This window comes from Leptonychotes weddellii, chromosome 10 (genome assembly GCF_054177405.1).
Source record: "Leptonychotes weddellii isolate Sample4059 chromosome 10, ASM5417740v2, whole genome shotgun sequence".
NCBI classification, from domain to species: Eukaryota; Metazoa; Chordata; class Mammalia; order Carnivora; family Phocidae; genus Leptonychotes; species Leptonychotes weddellii.
Window position 1 is genome coordinate 18891904 of NC_138378.1, and position 16900 is coordinate 18908803.

A 16900-nucleotide genomic window follows, 5' to 3' on the forward strand; every position below is an offset into this window, starting at 1 on the left:
CCTGTGTAGCACTTCCTTCCCTCAGATATCCTCATGGCTTGCTTCCTAATCTTGGGGAGGCCTCTGATCAAAGGTCATTTCATCAGAAAGGTTTTCCCCAACCACCTTTAAAATACAGGTGTGCCTCAGAGATATTGCAGGTTCAGTTCCAGACCACTGAAATGAAACAAATGTCGCATTAAAGGAGTCAAATGAGTTTTCTGGTTTCCCAATACATACAGAAGTTATGGTTACACTATACTGTTCTACTAAGTGTGCGAGAGCATTATGTCTAAAAAAAAAAAAATGTATACACTGTAATCAAAAAATACTTTGTTGCTAAAAAATTCTATCATCTGAACTTTCAGTGAATCCTAATCACTGATCACAAATCGTCGTAAGGAATAACAGAAAAGTTTGAAGTATTGCAAGAGGGGCGCCTGGGTGGCTCAGATGGTTAAGCGTCTGCCTTCGGCTCAGGTCATGGTCCCAGGGTCCTGGGATCGAGCCCCGCATCCGGCTCCCTGCTCGGCGGGAAGCCTGCTTCTCCCTCTCCCTCTCCCACTCTCCCTGCTTGTGTTCCCTCTCCTGCTGTGTCTCTCTCTGTCAAATAAATAAAATCTTAAAAAAAAAAAAAAAAAAAGGAAATATTGCAAAAATTACCAAAATGGGACACAGAGACATGAAGTGAGCCAAATGCTGTAAGGAAACTGGAACTGATAATCTTGCCCAAAGACACCTAACCTCTCCAAGCCTCAATTTCCTTCTATGCAATATGGGGATATATAGTCAGTGACCTCAAAAGGTTATCATGAAAAGTAGAAGTATCTGGCACAGAGCATTCTCTATAAGTATTAGTTCGTGCTTCACTCCTTCCTTTCAATTTCCCATGCATAAAGCGGGAATAATGTTACGTGTCCCTCCCTGTTTAACTGGGGGTGAGCATCAAGAGGGCAAAATGACATGACTAACAATATACACCTGGCGTTCTTGGCATTAAAGGCACTATCATCTATGGGGTGTGTCTGTGTGCAGGGTATAAATCACAGAGCCCTGAATTTTTTTTAGTAAGAGGATCATGAATTTAACGTCTTCTCTCTTGCCCCCCCAATATCACATACGCAATTTGCCTTGTGTTTTCAGCAGATCTCACGTAAGAGTGCCACAGGTTGTGGCATGCCAGCCTTTCTCCAGTTCCTAGAATCACTATTCAAGCATGGACTGTTTCAACAGCTTCACTGTTTGCAAAACCCAATACCACATAGAAGTCGTCTGTATCTGCAAACGTAAGCATGTCCTAGGGTTTGATGAATTAGAGAAATGGGTCCCTCTTCCCTCACCCTTCATCCAAACTCTACCTTCTCACCTGTTATTTTTTCCAACAGAGAAACATCTTGCACTTCCTGGGGCAAAGAAGCAATCTTCTGCCGGACAGTAGCATCGCCTGATGCAGCATTTTCCAGGTCCTGCAAAGCTTTGATCAGTTCTTCAGTCTGTACAATGAAAGCACAAGCAACGCTGTCCATTAAATATGGGATTTAAAGAACGTTAGCCAGAATTAAATGAGGTGAAGGAAAATTCTAAAAATGATCACGCTCCTGACATTTACAAAAACATTGTCCTCAGTACCAGAGCCTATACTGAGGCCAGTGATTGGATTGGATGATGGATTCTAAGACAATGTACAAAGTTAATTTTTCTAAGTCAATAGCAGAGCATGAACAAATTCTACATAACCTGAAAAAAAAAATCTTTTTAAAAGAGCATGTTTTTGGCAACTTAAAAAAAAGGAGCCTGGTTCAAATTGCTTAGTTTCAAATAATGTATGATTTCTAATACAGAATGGTCTGGTCTCCGGTATAGCATAAAGGCGTGTGTACCAGATGTTGAACAACTGTGTGCTGACTGATTAAATGAAATGACACTGGGTATTGAGGAGGGCACATTCTGCATGGAGCACAGGGTGTTATGCACAAACAATGAATCATGGAACACTATATCTAAAACTAATGATGTAATGTATGGGGATTAACATAAGAATAAAAAATAAAATAAAATAAAAAAAACAACAACAAAAACCTCCCATCTAAAATTAGCAAGCCCCAATTTCAGTTTTGTGTTCATCAAAACAGCTTCATTGTTCTGGTTAATTACAAAATAAGTTTTTTCTGATGGAAAAAAAAATAATAATAATAAATAAATAAATAAATGAAATGACACTGCCTACTTCAATTCTTTCTCGGATTTGCTTTACAAAATGAGTGTCACAAAGATGACAGTTTCCATTTTGGCAGCCACTCCCCAAATTAAATGTGTCAAACTCATTAATTACAAACAAAGGTGAAAAAGACTAAGAAAAGAGCAAACCAAGAACACATACTTTGTACACTAAAAAGGGTAATTTTAAATCATCAGAAAACAGGATGCCTGGGTGGCTCAGTCAGCTAAACCTCTGCCTTCAGCTCGTCATGATCCCAGGATCCTGGGATCGAGTCCCGCATCGGGCTCCTGCTCAGCAGGGAGTCTGCTTCTCCCTCGCCCTCTGCCTGCCGCTCCCCCTGCTTGTGCTCACTCGCTCTCTCTGACAAATAAATAAATTAAATATTAAAAAAAAAAAATCATCCGAAAACAATGAATGCTGACAGGTTCGCCAGTCCATCATGACCCAGGAGTAAGAAACTGGCCACGTAGACGGTAGTCCAGTTATCCTGAAAGTTAGTAATTCAGGCTGGCCCCCTTGGAAGTTTTTAAATGCAAAGCTACATGGCCTAACACTGTTTTCACTTAACCCACCATCTAATTCAACATTTTAACGTAACACAGACCAGACACGCTTCCTATTTACATGGACCTTAGCCACACCCATGTATAATAAAGTAAAACTGTTTTAGGCAAAAAGAGGCCATGTAACTCAGTAAAGATCATGGTCTCTGAGGTCAGTCAGACCCAGATTCAAATTAAGACACTGGGCAAGTTAATCTCTCTTTGAGCCTCACTTTCTTTGATGGTAAGTAAAGTAAGTAAAGTAAATCAGTAAGTAAAGAAATAAACAGCAAAAATTAACCAATCACACAGAGCTCATCAGCTAATTTATATGAAGGGCTAAACAATGCAAATATATAATTAATTGGCTCCATTTTAATATTTAAATAGGTGATAGTATAGCAAATTTGCTATTGCCACACAGACTACCCTAGAAACTAATGAATTGTCTACTTATATAAAATAACCATGTATAGGAGAAAAGTCATGGCAGAGGACATTCAAATGTCTTTGTGGCATTATCTACCCTTCCAAAAAATCTACCTTTTGAGAATATTTTCAAGTCCTAGGAGTGAAACAAAGCCAAGTCCAAATACCGTATAACACATAAATCCATCCAGACTCATGGCATTCAAAGACAAAGGCAAGCCTGCTATCTGGCAAGCTCTACTGGGTAGATCTTGCACCCAGTGCCCTGAGAGCTGCCCTCTGGTGATTCCATACTATTGGTCCCTGGCGCCACCCTGTGGCCATAATCTTCAACTAGCAGTCCCTCCACTAAGCCACTGTGTCCTACTCTCTGGGAGTCCTGACATACCAAGAGGGGTCCTGCAGAAGGATCTTGGGGAGAGTAGCTTCCAGGGTAGTCATCATCCTCCTCCTCTTGTATCTGCTGAAAAGTTCGCTTCAGAGATTTCTTCTCCTCTGTTGCTAGAGGAAAGAAAAAGGGCACAAATTTGGGTCATGAGAGCCTGTGCAGGTAAGAGTCAAAGGCTATGAACAATGGGCCACATGCAAAAAAAATGGCAAAAGGGGTGTACATTTCCAAAGATGGCTTAACGTTAGCCTATATGCTAGTTATTTTAAGTTGGTGGTAGTTCCCTACATTACCGAAGAATCAAAAATGGTCTCAGGTCTGTCATCTCGGACTGACTCACTGTTAAAAGACTACCAAAAACAAGCATCTAAAAATGAAACTTACCAAACTTAACACATTTAATTAAAAAGCTTACCTCTTAAAAATAAAAGTTAACAAGAGAAGCAAAGTGGTTAAGAAACCCATGAGACAATATAATGAAGGAAGCCAATGTAAGGCAGGGTTTGTAGAAAATACATTGCATATAAAATGAAACACTATACACTTTGCAAGATAATTCAGAAAATAAAAACAGGTATTCCTCACTTTTCTAAAGCTTGCTTTTATGAAAGACCTACAGTAATAGTACCTGTTTTCACTAACCAAAAGAAATTCAAAGAGGATTTTCACTTTCACAAAGAAAGGCACAAAGTGAAAATAGTGGTCAGCATGTGTGTTGCAGGGAGCGATTATTATAGAGGCAGCATGCACCCCAAGCAGCCAGAGCGGCCCCGCCAAGCTCTTTCCCAGCAACTACACTCGGCATCTCAGCATCAAGCCACCAGAGCTTTGAGCTGTATCTGTGAGCATCTGTGCTTTATCTCGATTTATTCTGTGCATCTGTTAGCAAGATGTGGCCTGAGGTATCAGAAAAGCCTGAGAGAAGTTATTTTTGGGGTCTGGGAATGTTCAAAAATTTTTCCATACAAATTAATGGTAACTGCTTCTTCACTTTATGCCATTTCGGCCTAGGAGATGTTTCATAGGAATGGTCTAATTTCAGATAGCAGGGAAAACCTGTAGTAGAGAGAAACCTATCAATAAAATCGTGTCAGAAATTGTACACATCATGTTCTTTAAACTCTCCCTTTAGAAACAAAATAAACTTTATTTTACCTTAAAATTAAAAATACCCGTTGCTGAGAAATATGACTGATACAACTGAGAGAAGTTACTTAAGTCACTATTTTAAAGTTAACCACTTTTGAGGCAAACAGGTTACATTACATTTCTTATTATTTGTATTGTATGCTTTTAAATGGCTACAATAAAAGTGCCTGTTCCAAAATCATTACTTTTGTATCAAATTGGACAATACAAAATAAATGCCAAACATCTGTGGGACGTTAAGTCTAAGTGACACGTTCAGGCTTGGAAAGTAAAGAAACGCTGGTAACATGTGGCAGGCACGGCAACAGCTTCTGTACATTGAGTCCTTCAGGCAACTCTGAGATCTACTATCTCCAGCTTGCAGGGGAGAAAATGGAGGCCCCGAGAAGTTCCATACTGGTTTAAAGGTGGGACTTTCAAAATCTGTGCGCTTCCCACTGTAGTCAAATTCCTCCGCAGCACACACTCTCTCATCTGCCAAAGTAGGGGTCACCACGCACCTGCCTCTGAACTCTGTGAGTTATAAACAGAATAACGTACACGTCTTGCTTCATTAAACACTTTTTCCTGAAAACAAGGATGTAGTTCCTGGTCCTACCTTACACATTAACTGACCAAACTATGCTTGACGTGAAAGCCAAGTCAATATCATGGGTTTGTTCCTCTGTTCTATTAAATAAAGGAAAACAGCAACATTTGCATCAAGGCAGCCCTCACTTTGCAAGATTCTATTATGCATGGATTTGTTACCAAGGTTTCAACACCACCAGTCCCCCGACACCACGGTTCAAATTTCAGTTACTGCGGCATATTCACTCAGAGTAACTCCATAAAGAACAAACTTTGCTGCTAACTTCAATCCACAAATCACTGCGTAAGTAATAGAAACGCATCATGATCAGTGACCACATCACTTCTTTCAGGTCACTGTTTGGTCACCGCACCGCTGTTATTTCAGTTCACACACAAACAGCAGTGTTTGGCTGTGTTGTCTCCCAGGGATCAAATTCGCATGACATTTCATTAAAATGAATAATCAAAACAGGGAACTGACTGAAAATGACAAAGATGAAAGAGAAGCCCCGAAATCAAAACTAAAGCTCATGTTAGAAGTGAACGGAACGTAAAGGGAGCTGGCAGAAGACACAGCTGGCCGCGGGGATGCTGGCACGGCCATACCCTTCCAGAAACTCTAGGTCCGCAGCCAGAATCACCTGGTGAAAGCCAATTTATCAAAATAAGTGAAGAAATCAGTTGTGATGACAAGAACGACCGTGTCCCAGAGGAAGTGATGCTGACAAAACTCTTCACGTTACAGGAACTATCCAACACACCTCATGACACGGAGAACACTAAGGGTAAACTGCCGAAAGCCGACCCAAACTTGGGAGGATGCTTGCTCCATACCATGGACTACACAAGAAGGCAAGCTCTCTCTGGTCAAACCCCTCTTGTGAAGCTCATTACAAAGAAATAAAGCACTTTAATTCTCAATGTTCCTAGTGTTTTATATTCTAGCATGCTAGGTATCTATTAGTGTTACTATCTTTTTTGTTCCCTATAGATCTGTAATCAACAGTGAGTTTTCAATTCTTTGATAAAAAAATTTTATAAGTCAGAACAATCAAAACTTTTCCCATTGATTATTAAGATCATTTTGCATGGTTTCGGCTTACATAGTCATTTTTACAGTCCTGCACTATGCAAAACAAGGACTGCTATATTTGTAAAACAGAAAATCTAATGGTATATAATTTGCATATGAGATATCTAACAGTACTTAGCACACACTAGCTGCCTAATTAATGTGCAGGGTGGTATGACCCTCATAGACACTTAGCCACCACAAAGCATCAAAGTGGCCACGCGTTAGGAGTTGCCACTAAAATATAAGCACGTAAGCGAAAAAATTTTTTTAATATTTTTTGTTCACTTCCAAGCATCTAGAACAGTGCTATGAAATAACTGTTAAATATACTAAAGAAGGCAGAAAAATTACAAAACTTGAATCCTTCAGTTTCAAACTCTCATACAGAAGTTATTATGTATAAAAACCACATACCACTTTGTACCTTAGGACCCTCAGAATCACTGAATTTGGGCACTGGAAGGCCTTAGATAGACCTACATCTTTGCTTTCCCCACCTCGTTTTTCATGAGCATATATCCAGGCCCACAGGCTGTGGTTTGTCCACAATCAAGGAACTCGTTAGTGTAAGTCTCACCTCTATAGCCAAAGTCACCTGCCCCCTAAACTGGAGTACTTTTTACCACTTCATACTGGCACTCACTCATAGCATTACAAGACTGAAATCAAACTAATGAAAATAATTGCAGGCCCATTTCTGTCCTTCGCCATCCTGATGGAAGAAGGTGTAATAAGAGATAACCACTGTCATCCTACTTCAGTTCTCTCCTATTTCCACTTGGAGAACCTATTGGAAATGAATTATTCATCATTTTCTTCATAAGGTTCCTCCTTTCCTGAGCTACCTACTCATACTATGAACACTTCCACTGGCCCCATCTTCCAAGTACAATGCCTTGGAGACCACCAGAATCTCTCCTAAAGTCCCAACTTCCAGCAGACTCTACACTTCTGAGATGTACCTTACAGATCTTTCCATTCTGTTTCTTCCCATCGCCTCTTATCAGAAATGTGCCCTTTTCCATGCCTTGTGCAGACCACTGTCCCAATTGGTCTCCCTGCCGCTAGTCACTCCTTTTCCAACTTAGATTACACTCTTATGAAATGAATGGCCCACTGTGCCTCTACTCAAAAACCCGGAATGGCCTCTAACGATATTACAGTTTCTACCTATGCTCAAAGCCTACCCATGGTAAGGGCAGCAGCATCTTGAGCCATCATTTTCCTCTACTCCCACAGCACCTGGCCCTTGTTGTGCTGTATGGCCGCCGGCAGGCACAGGCCTTACCTCTCTGATAGAAACATTAAGTATCTTATTTCTTTATATCCCTATAATACCTAGAAATGTGTTACCAGACCCGAGTTGGAAACTTCTTGAAAGCAGAGGTGGCACAGAGCTTGGAAGACGCTAGCGCTGTACCAAAAATGACCATATGCCTTCGTTTACACAAACAGGACAGCCTGCTCTGTTAACTGTCCCCTGACTCATCTGTACAAAGTTAGCAATTATAATGCCCAGCATTCTCAAACTAGTCAGGCAGCTACTAAAAATAGCCTAGGAGGGTGCCTGGGTGGCTCAGGCGTTAAGCGTCTGCCTTCGGCTCGGGTCATGATCCCAGGGTCCTGGGATCGAGTCCCACATCGGGCTTCCTGCTCAGTGGGAAGCCTGCTTCTCTCTCTCCCACTCCCCCTGCTTGTGTTCCTGCTCTCGCTGTCTCTCTCTCTGTCAAATAAATAAAATCTTAAAAAAAAAAAAAAATAGCCTAGGAAATCTGTCAGTCCCACTCCTATTACTGAATTTAAGACAAGGCACCCTCCTACTATCAATTCAGCTTCTGACCATAGCATTTACACTTGCTTTTTGACTCACTCAAACACTCTGTTTACAGGCAGGGCAAACACTACGGGTGGCCCCAATCTGCCTGTCCTCATATTATACACTCTCTATCCTCCAACCTGTCCCTGTGTCTCTAGGGGTCTTATACTTGGCTAACATTCAAGCAATCCTGGTTCCCTTAAGCATTTATAATACATCTCTTGGAGACCTGACTGTGGTAGAATTTTAGACACTACAGCAGACTACAAAATTAATTTTAAGGCAAAAAGTTGGCCTGAAGTCTCCCAAACACTTTATAAAATGCAGCCATCTACTTGTAAAGCTAGGTCTTCCAAAGAATCCACTTGAAATTTTCTGGGACTAAAAAACAAACAAAATAGAACAAATAAAAATAAAAAACAAGCGGAAAAAACCCCAATACCCACAGATTTTATATTACTTTCATAAAGAGAAAAGAATCAGGAAATATTGTTTGTAACAGCTCCCGCATTCTTTGTTCTCTCCCTGCAAAATAAAGGCAACTTTTAAAAGGAACACATTAAACTTTACTCACGGAAAGAGAAAGCTCTGCAGCCAAGGTCTGACGCTGGACCTAGTATTCTGAAAGCACTTCACCAGTACCGTCTCAAACTGAGTGGCTAGCTCTAGACTTAAACCTGGGGAAGCTGGGCCTAGAGCTTGCGCTCTTAACCACTATGGCTTCTAATCTTGCACAAAATCTGGGGAACTAAAAATACTAACAATTCTCCTCCTATGTTTGCCAGTGGATCATATTGAGAAACTCAGAATATTAGATATTAGAAACAGAGAGTGGGGCTCAAATAAAAGTCATATTGTCACTTCATTAATAACATCTTACCTATGTTATCTCAAGTAATCTTTAGGATAATGCTATGAGGTGTTACTACTAATAGCCATACGGTACAGTGAAGAACCTGAAGCTCAGAGAGGTCTAATGCTATGCCCTAGGTCACACAGCTTGGAAGTGACAGAGCAGGGATTCATACTCTGGAAGCCTGGTTTTAAACCCTTGCTTGGAATACCTAAACTACCTATACTAAGGTCCGGAAAGTTGGGTAACCTGCTCATGAATTCATACCCTAATTCAAATCTACTGAATACATGTGCTTCCCCAGCAAAAAGTATGGTGTGAAGAACACAGGCTTTAATGTCATACAGACCAGAACATGAATTCTCCACTTATTAATTATATCTGGACAAAATCACTATACCCTTTTGAGCCTTAGTATCTTCATCTGAAATATGAAAATACCAAATTCATAGAGGAGTTGTAAGAATCTAAAATAAATTAACATGAAAAGCAGCCAACAGGCTGGAACATAATAGATGCTCAATAAATGCTATTTCCTTTGTATCTACCTTTCTTTTCTAAATCCTTCTACAACTGTAGGATACTGTGTGAGTCATGTGTGACTTAAGTAAATAATGAAATTCCATTCAGTCCAGTGACAGCTTGAGTATGCCCAAGAACAGAGAGACAACTTTAGAACACCCGGGTCTTACACATGGGGAAACGGGTATATAAACCCAAGTTCCACTTTTCTAAAACAAAATTCCTAAGCTTATTTATTCTCTACTGTCAAAGTTCCACAGGAAAATTTTTATTTCAAAGGTAAATTCTAGAGTTGTCTCAAGACAAAGAAATATCCATGAATCAAAGCTGAAATATAAAAGGACTATTTAATTTTGGAAATAAACTTCTGGAGAACTCATCAATATTTTGAAAGGACTGAGGTAAAATATTTTGATAACTCAGGTCCAAAGAAGATGGTGAGGAGACAGACTGAGTTAGCTGAGACTAATATACATGTTGGAACCTTTGGTATGTGTTTCCATCTTTACAGCACAGAGAAAGAGAAATCACCTTCAGATCAGCATTATCCTCCACATGGAGGAATACTGCCTCAACGGCTGTTAATGTCTAGACGCTCAAAAATATCAGAAACCCAACAGAGCTATTTTCAAATCTACCACTGCCACAAACTCCCCAATTTACCTGACTGCTCCCTAAGGGCAAAACTATTTCCCCACCCTCTGCTCAGTCCTATAGCATTTAGCATAGCCATTTACTCAAAGCACATGTCTGGCAAATGCTTGTCGAATTGAAATTCAACACTTAGCTTCCAACACTGTCTTTCAGAGCTCCCCTACTTGCCCAAAGGTGTTTTAAAAAATCAGCACTGTTTACCAATGGTGTCTAAGAGTAGAGAAAAGAATGCTGAATAATTCCCCAACACTGTGCAGAACACCTCCAAAAGATACAATATAAACACTACCAGAATCCAAAGTAGGGAACACCTTGCTTTTAAGAAGCTACCACCAGAGTGACCTCAAAATTGTTTCCCATCAACTCTTAAGTAAAACAACAATGACCTGCAGTCTGAAAGCACTTACGTCATTCTTACAAAGCCTCTAATTTGTAGTTTTACGGGAAAGTTGCCCCATCTTAAAATACGTGTAAATTCAGACCTGGAAGAGATCATGAAAGGTACACAATAAAGGCCCGCTGAATGAATGATATTATCAGGTAAACTAATCATGGTTGAATGCTATAGCAGAGGCATGTACAAAGTACCAGAGGAACATGGAGGGAAGGGCTACATGTGCCCAAAGTAGGGAAAATGTCAAAATGAGAAGAGCATTCCTAAAGAATGAGTTCACCGCCCAGTGAAAGGGGCAGAGGACATTTCAGGCAGAGGTAACACCAGATGCAACGGAAGAGGTACCCTGAGAGCATCCAGAAGGGAACCTGTTGGGTATGGCCAAAGACCAAGGTGTATGTGAGGAAATGGCAGAAGCATCTGGAAAAGTAAACTAGCTCAGATTATAAAGGGTCCTAAGTACTACGTTAGTACTTAGACTTGTTCCTCCAGGCAATGAGTTCGTGTGCAGTCAGATCAGATCTGTAGCTCAGAAACACATCGTGCCAACTAGAATTAAACCGCAATTAACCACAAACCCACAAACCAAATAATGTTTGATCTTAATCCTCTTTAAAGAAAAAAAGAACATAAACTCTTAAGAGGAGTTGGTGAGGTTCACACACATACATGTACACGCTTCTGGAGGATATCCTGGGTTCAGTAAAGACCAAAATCAATTATAGACAGCAAGCTGACAAACATCAAAAGTATGTTCCAAAACCACATCAATATTTAATGAAACCAAGCTCTAAAAGAGCTAAAAGACATATTCAAGACCCCACAGTAGTCAGTGGCAGGGCTAGGGCAAAATCTTAGTCCAAGGTGCCTCCTAGTTCCCCACAACTAAACAACGTTGTTCCTTTCCCTTGTGCAAGGAAACTCTCTGCAAGGCAGAAGAGAGCCAAGGAGAATACACAGCAAAAGTTAAGGGTGTGAGATGATGAATAGCATGAATACTAGAACCAGGCTTACACGCTGCGAGCACTACATAAATTCTCACCATCATTTATGTTCATCTCTCTGAAGAATCATATAATCGCTGGTGGTTCACAGCAACCCCCACTGCAGCTTTTCATATGTGATTCGAAAGTAGGCAAAGACCAAGAGCTGTAAACATGTGGTGATGTTTCTACCTTTGGGGGGAGGGCTCTTGGAGTCCTCCATAGACAGCTTCAGCTGCTGTATGAACTCGCCGCCATACACACTTCTTTCTTGCCAGATGTTCAGCAATCTTTCTAAAGGTTTTTTACAGCCTTCATCTGCCTCTCTGCCCAGAAAAGACGAAAAGATAGATATAAGCTTAAGATTTTTTGTGTTTAATTAGGACAGACCTACTTTAAAAATAACAACAACTGACTAAATGATTTACATATTTAAACACAGAAGGAAGAGTAAGATACACATTGTGATAAACAGATACCCAAAATTTGACCAGAAACTACATTCTTCCTGTGGTGCGTAGGGAAGACGGAGCACGTTATACAAGTAATCTGTCTTTATCTCCTTTGAAAGATGGGGCAAATAGGGCAAAAAGCCAATCGCTGATTATTACAGAGAATTATCAAAAATTGATCATTTCAAATGTGACAGCTTGCTTCTTAAGAAGACATTAATCGAAATGTAGTGCCAGACATTCTGCTGGAAATAAAAGGGGGCCAAAACCTTTAAGGGTAGAAAAAAAAATGATTTAAAAAAAACCAAATGTTTAAAAATGAGGAATAAATTCACCACAACCCATCAATGCTAACACACCAACACTTCTACATGCCTTGCAAATACAATCATACACATATACCAAATCTGAACTCAAATTAACTACTTCATCATTATTTTAATTCTGGGTTAGGTACGTAGTACCCATTCTCACAAAGATGTCTAATGGGTAATCTTAGAACACACCAAGCATAATATAGCCCTTTGTAATTTATATCTGAGAGAAGCTACACCATTTTTTCCCTGACATACTGTACTCTGGAAACAGAGTATTTTCAATGAGATAACTAGAACTAGCACTCAGTGTGCAACAGCTGCTTACCAGAAAATGTCAGACAGCAAGTGGAAGAGTGTGGGAAGACTTCCTGAAAGGAAAACAAATTCCCTCACCATCCATGGTGTTCTATGACTTGTTCTGGTTTGTAAAGCGGCCTGGGTGTCAATGATCTTACCCTGAGTGACTTCCAACAAGAAGGGATACCCTGACACCTTAGTTTCTAAGCCAAGATCTTTAACAGGAACTTCAAGAAGAAAGAGGTACAAAGGAAGTATGCCCTCATGGCACTTTTCTAAAACTTGTGTTAACAGTCAAGGTAACATGAGGGTTCAGCTTGATCTGGTCAGATTACATCATTTATGAAATATTAGTGGGAAATTTTCCTGCACTGGGGTCAAAGGACTAAATCAGGGTACATACTTTTTTTTTTTTCCGGTCAAACTTTTTTTTAGTCAGAGGTGAGGGGGGAAAAAAAGGAAAAAAAATTTCAATGGTAGTTTATAAAACTTAAAGCTATGACTGAGTTATTTGATATTGGTGATAAAAACACTTTTACTCCACCTACAAAATATATCTAGAAACAAACTGCTTCTCACCTCTTCCTCTGCTGTCAAGCTGGTCCAAGCCACTATTACCTCTTGCCTGATTACTGGTCTCCCTGCTTCCACCTTTAGCCTCCTACAAGCTAATCTCAAGCTTTAAAAATTCTGTTGCGTGAAGGCAGATTATGTCACTCTTTTGCTCAAAACTTCCAATGGTTCTTCCCATTCAACCCCAGAATACAAGTGAAAGTTCTCATAAAGCCTACAAAGCCATTCTCAACACAGCTCATTATTTCTCTGGCCTCACCTAGCCTCTCCCTTCTTCGCTCCCCAACAGCTACCCTGGCCCTCTTGCCTCAGGGCCTTTGCCTAGAACCACATTTCCTTACTTGGCGGCATGGCTCAGGCATCCCTTCCTAATCTCCCTATTTAAAATTACACTCCCTACCCCTACTTAATTTTTCTCCATACAACTTGCTTCTGCTATGCTATTCATTTTACTCATTGTTTATTTGATCTCATTTTTTTTATTTATTTGACTTCCCATAAAAAACTGTCCATGTGAATGCAACTTCCACAAGGGCAGCGATTTGTCCTCTCCCCCGCCCCCTGCTACCCACCCTAGAACAGGCACAATATTGGCCTCATTTTAATCTTTCTCGAAAATTTTTAGTTAGATTTCGATAGGCCATACAATTAGTTACCTTTCAACAATCATCTTTCCACAACAAAGTCACTCCTATCAGACATCAGCTAAACACTCACCTGCTCATTCAGTGAGGTTTATGAAATACTGTGTTTGTAATACAAAGACCAAGGCCTAGGGCCTGACCTCTAGGGCCTGATCCAGTAGCCCCTTCCCTTTCCACACCCCAACCAGGGCACTAAACCACATGTATCTTCTGCTCAGAACTTGCTCCCTCTCATCACGCGTGTGCCTTTGCTCATGGTATCTCCTCTCCTTTGAATGGAACCCACAAAGGAGAACAAGGTGAAGAGGGAGAAGTTGGAAGTAATGCAGGTGGCTGAAGTATATAAGGAATATGTGGAAATAGCAGAAGAATCTGGAAGGACAGAGTGGAATTAGATGAGGGCCCTGAACACCATATTAAGTACGTGGCCTTTATCCTGAAGGCAATGGGAAGCCTCTGATGAGATCAAATGAATGACTTAGAAAATAAAATAATTAGTATAACCAAATCACAACTAATCAGAACTTAACTGGTTGATGCTTTTAACATATAACCTGTTCTCTGCAAATTCTTTGTTCACTTAATAGAAAGAGAAACCTATCATGACAATAAATTCTTATCAAGGATTTAGTTAAGGGGGGACACAATGCAGACTAAATATTTGGGACTCAATTTAGACTAAGACTGATTTGGGGTACAGATTCAGCCACATTACTATATGCAATGGAAACTGATACAAAAACCTGTAAAATCCAAGTCATTTTCATAAGGCTTTTACCACTAAAGGCAAAAAAAAAAAAAGCAGCTCTAGTTTAACTGGTGAATGTAATTAGCCAAGATAGGCTAATTTCTGGAGCAATATAGTAAATCAAAGTTTTGCCAGGTAAGTTTCAAAGCTACAGATAAAACAGTCAAGAAATCTTTTTACTCATGAGGTTTTGCCCAAAGTAGCTCCAATGAACTGAAGTCCCATTAGCATTTGGAAGTGGGTACAACTAAAGCAATAAAGTAGTTTCATAACAGACAGAACTATCTTTTCAGGTTGCATTAACTCCATTCTAAACTGAGAAATCTTTAAGTGAAAAAACACCAAAAAGTCCTTGCCATTAATCAATGAATAAGCAGAAAATGATAAGTATAACTTACATGAAACACAACTTAGTATGCATTTTTAATTCTAATTATAAATTTGATCTGAAAAGTATAAACTATGTATTATACACACAGAATTGCTGCTTTAAGTGTCAGCTGAGGCCTCACCAAGCTAACCTGGGGACCTTTTCTTCCTCTGTAGGTCTAACGGCACATCCTTGGCATACCCACTATAATTTGTGTGTTTCTGTCTTATCCCCTGCACAGTAGCCCTGTGATAAGTCTACTAAAGGTGGGAATTCTTTCTAAATAACCCCAGCACTTCCATCAGAGCCTCCTGTGAAACTGGAGCAGAAATGTTCCATTGCCAATCATGCAGGAAAGAGCAAGCCTGAGACTGCCACCCTTAGAAAGGCCTGCTCACCATGCTGGCTCTTGGCTGGCATCTGGAAGGAGTGTTCCTCAATTTCCTAACTGATAATCATGGTTTATTGTGCCTAAACTGTTTGTGCAAACAATATAATTTATGCTGAATACCTGCTTTCTTTCTGAGAGTTGGGAATTTTGGCAGAGGGTACCTGTGGCCAACACCAATAAAAACCCTGGGCACTGAGTCTCTAATGAGCTTCCCAGGTACACAACACTTCACACATGTTGTCACAACTCAAAAATGGAGGAATTTAGTATGTTTTGTGTGACTCCACTATGAGAGGACTCTTGGAAGCTTATATGTGGTTTCCTCTGGACTGCGGCCCGCGCAACTTTTCCTTTGCTGATTTTGCTTTGTATCCTTTCACTGTAATAAATCATAGCCATAGGCACAACCATACTGTGAGTCTTGTGAGCCCTCCTAGCAAGTCACCAAACCTGGAAGTGGCCTTGGGAATCCATGACACAATAGTAAATAAGTATGTATATGGTGATAACTCCAAATTTATGTCTCCAGAAATTAATTTCCTACTGAGCTTCAGACTATTTCATCCATCTACCTATCTGGCATCACCCCCTTGGAATATCTACTAGCCATCTCAAACTTAGCATGGCCAAAACAAAACTCCCAACTTCCTCTACCACATCTTTTCCCCAAACTTCATCTCAGCAAAGAGCACTTGCAGCCATCCTCTTAGTCATGTCAAAAACCTAGAGATAATCTGATTTCTCTTTTCCTTCATGACCAGTTCCCACTCAACTCCCACAAATCCTATCAGTTTTATGTGGGGGAGGTGAGGCAAATCCATTCACAAAGTAAACATTCGATAATCTGGAAGCTTACTATCGTCTCACTGCTCTGAGTCCTAGCCAATGTCATCTCTAGCCTGTAGTAGAGCAATACCCTTCATAGGCATGTCCTTGGCCTTTATAATCCATTCTCCACACCAAGGCACAGGGACCTTTTAACCATGTGATGGAATATATCTTTCCCCTGCTTAATACCCGTCACTGACATCCCATCAGAATAAAATCCTCTCTCCCAAGGCTTATAAGACATAAGTGACTGGCACCTGCATACCTCTCTGATCTTATCCGGATGCCGCTTTTCTCTTTGCTCAACACAACTGTTTTAACCACACTGGCCTTCATTCTGATCCTCTTAACATGCCAAGATTATTTCTACCTTAGGTTCTTTTTAATAGCTGTTTGTTCCTACTTCGCATGATTATCTCAAATGTCATTTCCTTAGAGAGGGCTTCCTTAACCACACTAGAACAGATCCCACTCCAGAATGTCATTCTATTTCATCATGTCCATATTATCACCCTCTGGAAGTATCTTGCTTGTTTATTTGGCCTTGCCTGACTTGCTCACTGCTACTCCTCTAGTGTCTGCATCAGTACTTGGGACATAGAAGGCACTCAAATATATGTGGAATGAAAAACAAAGTGCACAACTATCTCCAAACTCAGAAGAAAATAAGAAGGCATTTGTGTGGGGGCACCTGGGTGGCTC

At 40.3% G+C, this 16900-nt stretch overlaps 1 protein-coding gene across 1 annotated transcript in view; it reads right to left on the bottom strand.

The window, feature by feature from the left end:
- The window catches only part of RPRD1B (regulation of nuclear pre-mRNA domain containing 1B), a 51815-nt gene that overhangs the window by 27055 nt on the left and 7860 nt on the right, over window positions 1–16900 (bottom strand). Inside the window, exons 3-5 of the mRNA XM_081832809.1 lie at window positions 11771–11904; window positions 3560–3672; window positions 1346–1472 (exon numbers count right to left, since the gene is read on the bottom strand). Of these exons, the coding sequence (XP_081688935.1) occupies window positions 1346–1472; window positions 3560–3672; window positions 11771–11904 (374 nt within the window). The remainder of the gene's footprint in view (window positions 1–1345; window positions 1473–3559; window positions 3673–11770; window positions 11905–16900) is intronic.